The 13,476-nt window shown below is 55.2% G+C and overlaps 1 protein-coding gene across 1 annotated transcript; it reads right to left on the reverse strand.

Annotated features, from left to right (window-relative positions):
* Nucleotides 1–9,353: 9,353 nt before the first annotated feature.
* Nucleotides 9,354–13,476, reverse strand: CRIP1 (cysteine rich protein 1). The gene is made up of 5 exons (XM_064148288.1): nt 13,369–13,476; nt 10,403–10,497; nt 10,225–10,282; nt 10,044–10,091; nt 9,354–9,711 (listed from the first exon to the last, which is right to left on the reverse strand). The coding sequence occupies exons 1-4, from the start codon at nt 13,406–13,408 to the stop codon at nt 10,051–10,053; spliced, it is 234 nt and encodes a 77-aa protein (XP_064004358.1). The 5' UTR covers nt 13,409–13,476; the 3' UTR covers nt 9,354–9,711; nt 10,044–10,050.

The following is a 13,476-nucleotide window of genomic DNA, read 5'->3' on the forward strand; positions in this document are numbered from 1 at the left end:
CTCCTGCCACAGCCGCCGCTTCCCGCCCTCGGCCGGCGCACGCCTACCGCGTCGCCGCGCTCTCGCCGAGCCCACCCACCGCGGCGGCGCCCCCTAGCAGCCGGGAGGGAGTACCGCACGCTGGGCGCGGCCGGCGCCCTGCCCTGGAGCCGGAGAGCTTGGACCGGCTGCTTGCAGCCCAGAAAGCAGCGGTGTGCGGAGCTGCTCCCCAGCAGCGTGGCCGGGGGAGCGGGGTCTGCCCTTCCGCTCGGCTCTGCCAAGGACCCCACCTGCAATGCCGGGTCCAGCTCTGGAGTCCTCAGCAGAGGAAAGACGTGGACCTGTTGGGTGGGTTCAGAGGAGCCACAAAAATGTTGCCAGTGCTGGAACCCTTCTGCTATGTAGAATGGCTGAGAGAGTTGGGATTGTTCATTTTGGAGAATAAAAGGGTCCGGGAAGACCTTATTGCAGCTTTTCAGTACTTCAAGAAAGATGAGGACAGGCTTTCTAGCAGGACCTGTTGTGACAGGGCAAAGGGTGATGGTTAAACTGAAACAGGCAGACTCAGACTGAGAGGAGGAGGGAGTTTTCTGTGATGAGTGTGGTTAAGCACTGGCAGAAGTTGCTGAGAGAGGTGGTACTCCACCCCAGGAAACATCCCAAGGCAGGCTGGACAAGCCCCTGAGCAATCTGATCTAGCTGCAGATGTCCCTGCAGGGCACTGTATGAGATGGCCTTTAAGGGTCCCTTCCAACCCCAACCATTCTATGAATCTGTGACCATTTGTTCTCCAGGTGCTCATGCCTTAGGGCAGAGAGCTCACTTCTTGCCTCCTCTGGGAAGTGACCGAAGCGGGAAGTGCCCGGGGACAACACATGGTACAACACATGTGCCAACCTAAGGCAAGGCAGGCTCTCTCTGAGCCACAGCCACATCTCCTGCCCAGCCGAAAGCCCCGAGGGAGCCCTGCAAGATCCCCCCCACCTTCCCTGGCTGAAAGAGTTAGCACAAAACCCTGGCTTTGGCTTTTCCAAAAACACAGCTCTGCTGCTGTCACACTAAGAAATGGTTTCTCAGGCGGTGGGAGAGTGCATGGCTCTGGCAGCAGGGGATCAGCTGCATCCGCTGGCTTTGCTCCTTCCTCTGGTCAGTGGGGTGTGATGCAGGCAGCCCGAGTCCCCAGGCATATAAACTCTCAACTGAAGCCATCCCAGGGGTTAATAATCGGGTCAAGAAAGAAACAGTTCTGTCGTTCAGATAGCTTGAGTCAGTTAAATGAGAAGACCACCCCTTGGCTGGGGTTTACACAGCCAAAGCCTGGCCCTGAGATGGATTCCCACTCTGAGCCTTACAGAAAGACCACAACCAGTGTGTGGCAGGGAGATTGGTCTGCTCCACCAGCACAGCAAGGATCTTGCCGGTGTCAACACTAAAGACCTTTTTGAAACTCCCACTGATGGTTTCCTGGCCAATTATTCAGTTCATAACCCATTTAATGTACTGTCTATGGCTCTTGCTTGATGCTTTTCCTTTTCTTCCCCAACATCTGAACACCATGAAACAACACATGAAATTCCTTCCAGCTATGGAATGGCCTCTTGCAGCCAAATGGCAGCTGGCAACGAGGAGAGAAACTGCCTTGGTCCGACGAGACCTTCAGCAAAGGCCCACTTGCTAACTTGAACTGTGTTTGCACTCTGGTTGCTGCCTCTCCTACTTCCCACCCCTGTGCCGGGGAGGACAGTCCATTCCAACACTGAGCACTGTGTTAGTGCTCTCCCAGTCCCACGGATCCTGGCTGCTGCTCCAGCCAGCCCTGAAAGGACCCCTGGGTGTGAGTTATCCAGGCTTAAGGACTTTTAAAACATCATCTCCAGCAGCTGTTGTCTCACATCCTCCTCCTTTCCTAATGGCCTGGAAAGCATTTTCCTTATCCTTCATCCAGCTCTAGCTCAGCAATCTCTATCCCCTTCTTTGCTCTCTTTCCTGACAGGTTTGGCATCTCCATAGGATTCCTTGCCTTTGGTTCTCAACAGCCCATAAAGTCCTTTTATATTGCCCAGAGCCTTATCGGACCTGGATAATCCTCTGCTGTCTTTGGCATCCTTCTCAGCTTTCCATACCTTGCTGCTATCAGGCTCTGTCTGGCCCCTCCGTGACACATTTCTTGTCTATTTTCCTGTCCCTGCTGCAGTCTCCAAGCAGGAGAACCTTCAGCTGGAACCAATTTCCTGTGTTTTCTTGACCATCCCATAAACCCTGCTCAAAGCCACCCCTGTCCCTGCACACATTCCTCTGTCTAGGCCTTTCCTCCCCAGAGCAGCTGCCTGCTTTGCCACTGCTGAGGCAAGGACTCTCCTGCAGCACTTAGCATGTCCCAGTGAGTGATCCTGCTCAATGTGCTCCCTCTGGGCTTCTACCTCCCAGCCAGTGCCCCAGTGCCCCAGCCAGCGAGCATCATCACCTGGCATGGCAGCAGCACCTGGGATGCACGCCAGCCCAGCATGCCGAGAACCTCTGTGCCACCTCTCCACCCCGCCGGCTGGAGCAGCCCTGTGTGCCTGGAGCCACGCTGACCACCCTTGGCTCCTGGTCCCTGGACCTGCAGCTCCCTCGGCGTGCAGCCCGTGGGTGCAGCTGACACAGGACGCCTGGTGCTGTGGAGGGCTGGCGCCTGGCCATGGGCGAGACAGACACCAGGCAGCAAATCCCAGCCTCTCCAGCGCAGCATGGCTTGGGGAGGCTCCATCCCAGCATGAGAGGCCTCACTTATCTGCTCTGCTGGCTGCCTGGGTAATTTTCCCAGGGTGGGAGAAGCCAGTGAGAAAGCCATGGTTTCCTGCCACAGGGATGGACCTTATGCTGTGGACAGATGAAGGAGGTGATGGTGTGATGGGCTTGGCATGTTGTCCCAGCAGAGATAGTGATGCCACCCCACAGGAGCAGAGCACTTGCCCTGCTGTATCTTGGCCATCCTCCTCTGTTCCAAGCCTTTGTCCCATGGGGATTGACAGATGCAATCAAGTAATGACTGGTTGACATTAGCACACCACACTGGTGTCACCATGAGCACTGGCAAAGCCTTCAAGAGCCCAGCTCAACCCATCCAATTGCTCCTCCAGGCCCTCCAGCTCTGCTCCAGCACAAAGGCAATTTCAGTAGGAGCAGAGCTGTGGGTTGCCCCTGTGGCAGGAGCAGCTGCAGAGACCACGATGGGAAGAACAGGTCCAGAAGGACATTGAGAGGCAGGGGAGGCTTCTCCTGCAGAGATGTCAGTGGCCTTTGCCCGCTCTCGGTTCCCGCATGATGCTGCGCAGCCACGTGGCCGGCTTTGGCGCCATGTGTCAGCTGGGGTCATTTCCACCCCAGATGACTCAGCCAGGGCCCAGGGTGCCTGTTAGCACCCGTGCCATGGCAACCTGCCACCACAAACGGCCCCACTGTTTGTGGCCGTTGCCAGAGATGACGGCCACGTCCCATTGCCTCATGCCGATTCTATGCGATAACAGCAATCTCTGCTTGCTCCGGCACCAGCACAGCTTCCTGATGTCACCTCAGGCCAGCCCTGCCAAGGCAAAGGTGTGAGCTCTCCTCCTGTGAGAGCAAATCTTTTGCTCTTTTGTTAAGTTTTGTAATGCTTTTATCCCTGTCAAGGCACAGGCAGGAGCCAGCTCATCTCCAGGCCTGGCCCCTGGGCTGCACATCAGTGCTTCCCACACTGTGTCACCAGATTAGGGCAGCCAGAGCTCTTCTCCTCCTCCCCACAACAGCAGCAGCAGCTGAGCAGACAACAGAGCAGAGCCAGGCTGCTCTCCTTCTGTTGGGTGGCTGTAGCACTTCATACCCTGAGCAGATCAGGCTGGCTGGACTACTTCCTACTGTAAACATCTCCAGCTCCTTCCCAGCACCTCCCAGCTCTTTTATACACACACTCTCTCTCTCGCTGGCTTGCCAGGTTAACCTGAGTGGGGAAAGGCATGGCCTGGCAGCAGGGCAAACATCATGCCAGCAGGAAGGAGCAGAGAAACACAGGTGCTGTGAATACGGGCTGCAGGAGTAGGGGCCAGCCTGCAGTGATGCGGAGACCTGTTCCACTTGGGGAAGGGTCAGAGATCACAGCTCCCACCAGGTATGCAACAGCCCCACCATCTGATGATGATCCAGCGTGGGCTCGTGTCTTCATTAGCTGAATAGTCCTCCCTGACAGGCGGAGAGGATGGTGCCTCCAGACTGGCCACCCTGGAATCCATGCTGATAGAGTCCAGCTGTTGGCACAGCCATGTCAGGTTGCAAAGGGTCATCTCCTTGTCAGAGAGCAATGAGCTGCCTCCTGGCTCCATCCTCACTGGTGGCTACAGGGGGTGCTGCTATTGCTAGCATGGCCTGCACGCGTTTAGCACAGTGAGTCACATCACATAACAGCTACAGATCCCTGTAGTGCTCCCTGGAGGGGATCATAACAGTACCACAAAAGCTCCAAAGCAGGTTTAGCTGGACACAGTCTGCAAGAGGCCTGTGTGTGGGCTGTTAACACCAAAATGAAAGGTCAGCTCCCAGCAGCTGGATGCTTAAGATAGGCGTTGGTGTTTCTGACCCTCTGATCAGGATCTGCTCTTTCAGTACAATGAGGGAATTGGGAAAGATTAGGGGGGGAAAAAAGGCTGAACCTCACATTTGTCTGTTCTCAGGAGATTCCTCCTTTTCTTTTTATTTAAATAACCAAGTTGGTGCTCCTCTTTGCTGGGAGAAATGCCCTCTGCCCTCTTTCCCCTGGGCCTTTAACCCAAGACTTACCAAAGAAAGTCAGAGGCTTTGGTGGGAAGCTCCTACACCCTTGCTCCCTGGGTAGTCTCAGTTTCCTTGGAAAGGAAGGTATGAAAATAAAATGCATCTCTAGTGCCTGATGATAACTTTTCTCCTCATGCTACTTGAAAGGGAAAGCTGCCCAGAAGCTGGCAAATATCCTCTACAGCACTGGGGACAGGTGGACACCGTGGGGGGGTGGATCAGCCCATCCCTTCTGTCCTCTAATTGTTCCCTAATTAGAGTTCTGGCTCCAGTGCCATGACTCATGGTTTAATCCACTTCTCATTACACTGCTGGCTGTCTCAATTACCCAGAGCCCCTCTGCTGCATCAGCATCTTCTGGGATGTTGTTCCCCATCAGGAATAAGGTCTGACCACCTCTGCAAAGCTGTTTCCAGTGGTGGGATGGGGTTTCCCCAACCCACTGCTTTGCAGAGCTGGGCTGGGAAGTCCCTGCTCACCACATGAACTTGCAGAGCTCCTGCTGCCTGACCTCAGCTGCACAATCCATTGCCTAAACAAGAAGGTGGGTTTCTGATGTGCTAGGAAGTGAACAGACACTTTCTCATCCCGAAAGGTATCAGAGCTTAACACAAATCACCCTTAAAAATACCCAAAGTAGTGGAGTGCTGGGTACTACATAATTAAAGACCAGCTTCATCCCTATGAGACCCACACAACAAAGAGCAGGAATCCCTGCAGCCACAAAACCCATGCTACACTACCCCAGCCCTGCATGCACCCTGCTTGCCCCTGAAAGGGACACAGCTGTATTCCAGAAACACACTGCAGGGATATAAATGACTTGGCACTTCATGACAGGGCCCTAGCCCTGCTGGTGCTGCAAGACAGTGAAGCATGCAAGGGTGAGATGTAAAATCACTGCACTGGAAGTATCACATCAGTGTCCCCATCAAAGCTGGCAGGGAAAGGTGTCTGGCCCCAGCAGCATCTCAGCAAGGCAGCGCTGAACCAGACCTTCTGGCTCCTCACCATGATGCTAGCCCAGATGTGAGCTGCAGCTTGCTCCCATGGCCATGCTGACAGGACAGAGCCCTTTCTCCAGGCTGCTGCTTTCACTAAGGACAGACCCAGGGATCGATGCCAAGGGCAGTGCCCTGCTGTAGTCTTCCAACCGAAGCTGTCCCCCCTTGCCAGCTGCAGGCTCAGGGACACAGCCATCCCCCACTTCAGATTAAGGTCTGCCCCACCTGTGCTAGGAGGAAAACACAGGGCCAAGTAACCCACACTGGTCCCTCCTGCAGGCACTCTGCCCTCACTGGTAGCTGAAGCACCACTTTCACCACTAGACCAGCTAAATGACCTCTCAGCCCCTTTTCTGTCTCCCTCTCCCTTACTCTTGTACAGAAAGCTGCAGTCAGGGCAGGGCGTTGCAGCAGTTTCGTTTCTCAACCCGTGCTGTTTCCTGTTCTTTGCCAAAACCTCTTCTGCTTCCCTACCCAGGGCCTTGGGGCTCGCCCGCACCCAGCTGCCAGAGGAACGGGTGACGTTGTTTGTTTTTTCTGTCACAGGGATGAAGTGTTTATAGCAACCATTGCTCCACAACCCACAAACTTCACTGATCTCAGCCCAAGCTTCCGAAAGAACTGCAGAGGAAGCACAGCCCCTTCCTCTGGGGTCAGCAACGGTTGTGTTTCGGGTTACCGAAGCAGAGGACTCTTGTGCTGGGCATCACCGTGCTGGAGATCACCCAGCACCTTTTGCTGTCCCAGACAGGCACCTCGAAGATGGGGCCACAACATCTCTGTGACTGGTGCCTGGCGACCAGGCAGGATGTAGGGGCTGCCAGCCACCTCCCCAAAGTCTACCTCAAGAGCAGTGGGAGCAGCTGATAGGGCACAGTCGAGTTGGTGCTCCTTGGCTACACCCAAAAAAGATGGAATTTCCCTGATCATCCTGCTTTCTCCATCGGTCCCTGTTGCAGGACCAGGACAGTGCAGCACAGAGACGGGAAGGACAGTGCTCTGGGGCTGAGAGGACATCAGGTGGGCTGCACTAGCAGCCACGCTGCTGCCTGTCCATACAGCTCACACTCCAGTGCAGGGAGATTTACTGTTCGATGGAGAGAAGATCGTGTCTGCTGACAGCCCACCTCGACGGCACGCTGGCTGCTGCCGAGCCTCGCTGCGCATGGAGGGGAGCGCCTGGCTCGGGCGTGGGTTTCCTATCCAGATGAGATACAGCTGTTTCTGCTTCCTCTCCAGAGGCTAAAGAGAGATTCAAAAAAGCAGTTTATCATGTTTTTTTTCTTTGACCGAGGTTCCTTGTGGATGTAACCTGTGCCTGAACTGTCCAACCTCCCAGCATCAAGACTGAGCAGGCAGAGAGCTTGACTCATGCAAGCACAGCACCGGGAGGGGAGTATCCTGACAGCAAGGCCTGGGGCTAAACATCATCTCGCTGGGAGTGCCTGCTGCAAGACTGGCAGAGAAGTAGGACACTCACAAGGAGCATTTTGGGAATCAATACCTAAGGGCTTATCCTCAGAGCCTGATTGAGACATCCTCAGCTTTTAACCCCACTCCAAGCAAAGCATGGAGCAAGGCAGATGCAGGATCAGCTTTACCCTTTTTGCAGGTTTCCTGAAGCTGCACGGACCTTGCACCACCCCTGCCTTCCTACACCACAAATCTGTGGCAGGGATCAAAGCAAACAGAGGCAGCTGCAAACAGCAATATGCTGCCTCTGCCCCAGCTGCGACCACTGCCCACAGCCCACACAAAGGGCTTCACCAGCCTCTCCCCAAGGAGCACCTACTTTTTCTTACCTCTCACTGGTTCCCTACTTTCTAGCCTAGGCTTGTGCACCTGGAATTAACTGCTCCTGAAAAAAAAAACACAGGTGCAGGGCCCTGCTGGGAAAGCCCAGGAGCCCAATTGACAGGTCCTGTTCCCAGCTGCATGTACTTATCCAAGCCCAAAGGATGACGAGTCCTGAGTTTGCCATTATTTTTAAAGCTAAGGCTAAATACTGTCTCAGTAGCACACTCAAGGCTACTGAGATTATATCACCAGTTTGCTTTGAAGCTGAGTTGGCAGAGGCAAGCCACATCCCAGAGCCCCGGGGACAGGCTGTGTGCCAGCGTGACTGTGTCTTGCTGGCTGGGAGCCATGGGTGCTGGCACCTCTGGCAGCTTGTCAGCGATGGGAGTGGGAGGGCAGGAGGCCCAAGTAGCCCCGGCTGGCAGGGAGGCATGGTGGTGGCCAAACAGCAATACCCAGGGTTTGCCTTTGACACAGAAGCCTGTGTTAGTTGTGCTGACTGGGTGGGAGGCAAGGCAGTGCCTGCTGCTCGAGTTTGTCCCACTGCAGCATGCCTAGTGGGTGCAGAGCCCTTTGGCATCAAACACACGGGAAGTTTTAAGATGCTTATCAGATTGGGCTGCTTTTGACACCAAAATTTTTGACACTGGACATGCACCTCTGACCCCTGAGGGTTTTGGCCAGGTCCCAGGAGGGCTGGCATGACAGCAAGATACAAAGCAGTCTCTAAGGAAATAAACTGTAGACAAAAATATCCCATCTCTGAATATGTAAATGGGGTGGTCCAGGTTAAGGAAGCTGTGGTCAAGAAGCCATTTTAGAAATGTCTCTCAAGTTGATATCTGTCAGTGTTGTTCTTCCAGCAAGGTAAAGAGGTTGAAACACAGAAGAGCAAAGCATTTGCGAGTCAGCTCTCACTTTGTAATGCTGCACCTTTGCTTTCCCTGCTGCAGGAGGATGGCTCTGCCTCATCGGTGACCTCCAACCTGCTTGACATCTTTATGTGGCTGCTCGAAGTGAAAGCACCAAACACCAGTCAGCCATACCCTCACAAGACACCTCCCTGCCCCAGTTGAGGGCTGCAAAGTGCTATCTCAGGTCCAGGAGCAAAGAGCTGGGGGAGGGTGTGCTGCCACAGACCTGGCTTTCCGGCATGGGACTCAGCCAGAGAGCTGGAGAGTGCTGGAGAGACCATGGGTCTGCAGGCTCAGCCCCTTGTCGAGCAGCACTGCTTGCCTCTGCTTCAGCCACAGGCACATTACAACCGCAGGCAGCAAGAGATGGTTTATGGTAGGAGCCACCACAGTATCGACTTCTGCAAGTGTCATGACATCAACTGGCGAGGCTGTGGGTGGGGCACAACCTTTCCCCAAGCTCAGAAAGACCAACTCCCTGGGCAAGCAGATGCTGCTGCATTCTAGACTTCTGCCAATGTCATGACACAGACCCAGTGAGAGCTGTGGGTGTGGCAGGACTTTTCCCCAAGCCCAGGAAGACTGAGTCCTGGGCAAGCAGAGACACACTTGCCACCCCTTCCCTTGGGGAGCACTCATCTGCAATGCCTGCAGCACCTGGGGGCTGCTCTTGTGTCGTCGTCCCCCACGGCTCAATCAGCCCCTGGGGTTGGCAGCCAAGGGCAAGACCCCACACACATCAGGAGCAAAAGCACATGGAGCTATGGACTGGTGTGGGAATTGATCCAGGGGCCAGGGGTCCTCAGCAAGCAACAAGTGCTTCACAAACGAGTCCTGCTGGATCCACCTTACAAAGAGCACGGCCACTTCATGGGGGAAGCATCTTTTAGTCTGGGTTTATTAAAGACTGAGAATACAACTGTGGGCCCAGCCACGAGCACTGGGCACCAGAAGCAGGGCTGGGGTTTGACTGGCAAGGTGTGGTCTCCTCTCCAGGCAGCTTTGGGCGATGTCAGCCAGAGTTCCTATCCATCAGGACGTCCCAACGCCCCCGGCAGTCCCGCAGCACTCCATCTGGAGCAAAGCCTCTCGCCACTCCAGCCCCAGCCTCGGTTACTTATTGCTTTTAAGGTGCTAGTCTAGTCTAGGGTGAATGAAATCTGAAATGCATGTCTGTCGCGGTGCGTTTGTGCTGTCTTCAGGCTGTGCTGGAGCTCTGGCTGTCACACCTGGAGAGGGATGGAAAAGAGGGGTGGATGAAGTCAGGCTGGGATGAAAACAGAGACATCCCAGGGGCAACAGTGCTGCAAGACAGACTGTCTTTGCTGACGGGCCACAAAGCAAAAAGCTTTTGGCATCCACTGCCAGAGCTAAGCAGGTACGAATGGTTGCTTGCAGCAAGCAGAGAGGAGGAGCTGGCACCCAGCAGGTTGCTCCCAAACACCAGTGCAAGGGCTGCGAGACGCAGCCAGCCCAGAAGGATGGTATTTGTCTGGGGAGAATAGCCCAGACAGGCCACATAGCCCAAGGCAGGAGCAAAGTTCTGAGCAGAGACACCAACCTGAGGTTTACTTGAATGTGTGGCTCTCAGCTCCTCCCCGGCCAAACCCTGGAAAAGAGACAGCAGGGTCAGCATCATTGCTGTGGGATGGTGAGGGCACCGAGGGGTGCACCTGCCCAAGAGACAGGAGCCCTGAGCCCTCTCCCTCTCCCTCCCACAAGCCCAGCCACAGAGACCCTACCTTTGGGCCCGAACAAGGCAGCGTAGCAGGGGTGGTTGCAGTAGGGCTTGCCGTCGTGCTGCAGAGAGAGAGAAAGAGCGCTAGCCCCGGCAGCCCTTCAGCTTGCTCTCTGCCTGTTCCACCCCACCTGCAGACCCTAGCTGCAGGGGACAAGGAGCTTCTGAGCAGTAAACCTCACCTCTGCATGGCCGCCAGATGTCAGGGTCTTGTTACACTTCTCGCATCTCAAACAGGGTCGGTGCCAGTCCTTCCCCAGAGAAGTCACCTTCTCAGCTGCCACAGAAAGGAAATGGGTTAGTCCAGGCACTGAACAGGCCCAACAACTCTGTTTTGGCAGGTTGATCTCACTGCCACCCTACCTAACAAGTACATCTGGGGGCACTTTGTCGTGTTCTTTTGTCCAGGACAGAGGGCATCATGCTTCAAACCCAGCAGCTCTCTGGGCACACGTATGGCCGTGCACATCCATGTGCCTGGAACTGAAACATTAGTGCCGTGTCCAGGGTGCACACTGCTGAATCCATGTGGATGAACTGACTTCTACCTATCTTCCAAAGATCTGGGGACCTCTCCCCTTCCAACGTCAGCCTGCAAGGGTATGAAAGTCTCCCCATCTAGCTGGTGCCCAAGCAATTGCTAGAGTTAGCAGGAGTAAAGGGGGGATGCTGGTGAGGACCAGAGAGAAGAAGCCATCGCCGTGGCCTGCCAACACAAACCAGTCTCCTCCAGCTACCACCATTCTGGCTACGGATCAGATTCTGCATGCACCACAGCAACCCACAGTGAGGCTGGAATTGGCCAGGGTTCATGGTGCCACAGAAGGGACAACAGGCTGTTTGCTGGCCAGGATGTGTCTCTGGAGAGCAGGGTGGCTTTTAGCAGTGGCACAGCAGGGGAGAAGGGCATTTTCTGCAGGAATGTGCTCTCCAGATTGTCAGTAGTGCTCCTGGGGATTTATTAAGTGATAAAGCAGACTTTTCCACAGGAACTCCTCTGAGCCAGGTTCAAGCACACTCCCCATGGCTGCAAAAGGAGGTCGAGCAATGGAACTGAGTCATTGCTGGCAGCACAGGTCCAGGGAGGGCTCAGCAGTCTGAAGCACCTCTTCTTTGGAGTCCAAACATGCCCACAACAGCTTACACAAGGAGCAAGCCAGTGGCTGCAGAGGTGGGAGCAGAGGCAGAGCCCAAATATCATGTGGCAGCCCCACTGTCATCCCCCGGGCAGCACAAAGAGCCTCCTGTGCCTGTAGCCAGATTCCGGGCACAGCATTCTCCCCTTGGGCAGCCTCAGAAGCCCAAGCCTGGCCCGTGGCTGGGTTCTCCCATCACAAGGTTTCTGGAAGCTCAGCCTTCCCACCTCTTGCACAAGCATTTGCACCAACACTTGGGCAGGAGCTTGCAAAGGCTCACTGCAGCGGGGACCCTCCAACTCTCAGCCACTCAAGCAAGATTCTCCTGGAAAGGTGGTGATGGCTCTGCAAATGCCATCCCCACTTCTCTCAGTGTCACCTTCTCCTCAACCTTTCTGCAGACACTATTTGGCTGAAAGTAGCCCAAGGTACATTTGAGCAGGGGCACCAGGCTCTGAGAGTCCTTTAACTGGGCTTTGCTCTGCCTCCTCTGCCAGCACTCTTTATCTTCAGGAATAGAAACCAGGCAGTGAGCTCAGCCCTCCAGTGACTTTTGAATACTCCTCAGCCTCTGCACCAACAGATATGGTTTCGTAAGAGCAGTCTGATAAGCACAGGGCCAAACCCCTCCTTGATCAAATAGCCCTGTCACAGCACCTGCACAGCCATACCTGTGGGCACAGCAAAACCTGCTCACTCTGACTAGGATTGAAGCAGATCCACAGAGACATGGGAAAGGCAGACACAGAAACCAGCACCTTGGTAACTTCTGGTATCAAGCCACGTGGGTCAATGACACACCCCAGGACCTTTGGTTGCAGGAGGGAGCCATGAACCATATTATGCCAACACCACCTCAAAGCCTGCCTGCAGGCAGTGAGATCAAGTTTGGGCAGAGATATTCCTCAAGCACAGAAGTCATATCCCCAGCAGCCCCTGAGGCAGCACCCAGCACACCTGCCCAGACGGGCATCACCAAAGGGCAGGACTGTACTGCAGGGTGAGCAGCCCCTGTGTTGGAGCCTCCCCTTGGTTTGGCAGAGCAGAGTTGGAAGATGGGACACACACATATAAGCAGAGCAGAAATAAGGCAGAGAGAGCAGAAGTCATCATGGCACTCAGATCCCAGATCTCTCATCTCTAGCAAATTAAATAGCAAGGAGTGCAGATAAGCTGCTCTCAGGTAAGAAAACTCTCTCAAGTGCAGCTCAACCAGGGAAGTGAGGAGATCCCATTCCAGCAGCTGCTGCCAACAAGATGAGAGGCTAAACCCTCACAGATACTCTTAAGCAGGACAGCAGGACCACAGCAGCAGAAGGGACAGGAACCTGAAGCTTCTGCACCCCAGCTCAGAGGGAGACATGTGGCTGAAGCCCAGCAGCAGAGAGTAGCCCAAATATGCTTGTGACTAGCCTGCAACAGTGGCTTAAAAACAACACCCCAGGGCTGTCATCTCACTGTGCTAAACCATGCAAAACAACATGTGGGCAACTCAGTGACCCAGAAACACGCCCAGGGGCAGGATTTTCCCTTGGAAAGGTGCTTGCTTGCCTACCCAGGCTTCCAGAGCAACAGGTTGCACCAGCCAGGCCTTTGGGCTCCAAAGTGGCACAGGGCTCATGCTGTGGGTGATGCTGGGAAGGAAGCAGGGCTGAGCTCCCATGCTGTGCGTGGCCCCATCTGTAAGCTGAGTGCCCACCACAGGCCATGCCCTCCCACAAGGCACCTCCTTGGGTGGATTTACAGGGTCGCCCACCCAGGGAAACACCGCGCAGGGGTGCACAACTTTGAGGCAGCACAAGGATTTGCCTTGCTGGGGTGCACAACATGGGGGCACCCAGAACTCGAGGTGCTGGGGTGCACAGGGACCTGTAAGCACCAGGGTGCCCCGGGGACCCTTTGGGTCCGGGGACCCAAAGCCTGGCAGAGCACAACATCGGGGCACCCCGGTTTAAGCAGCCTTGCAGCCCTGCGAGGTGGAGGCAGCCAGGAAGGGAGCAGGAAGTCCTTACCGAAGTAGACCTCCTTCTGGCAGCGGGGGCACTTGGGCATGGTCTCGGCTCCGCTGGTCTCGGGGCACCTCTCGCACCGTCTCTGGGATGCTGCACTCCGGCCCCGCT

The sequence above is a fragment of the Pogoniulus pusillus genome, chromosome 8, assembly GCF_015220805.1.
Source record: "Pogoniulus pusillus isolate bPogPus1 chromosome 8, bPogPus1.pri, whole genome shotgun sequence".
In the NCBI taxonomy this organism is placed as follows: Eukaryota; Metazoa; Chordata; class Aves; order Piciformes; family Lybiidae; genus Pogoniulus; species Pogoniulus pusillus.

Coding starts and splice junctions, on each gene's coding strand:
- CRIP1 (XM_064148288.1), bottom strand. CDS start 13,408: ATGCCCAAGTGCCCCCGCTGCCAGAAGGAGGTCTACTTCG. Junction 10,498..13,368: donor CCAGAAGGAGGTCTACTTCG/GTAAGGACTTCC, acceptor TTTCTGTGGCAG/CTGAGAAGGTGACTTCTCTG. Junction 10,092..10,224: donor TGCCTTGTTCGGGCCCAAAG/GTAGGGTCTCTG, acceptor TCTCTTTTCCAG/GGTTTGGCCGGGGAGGAGCT.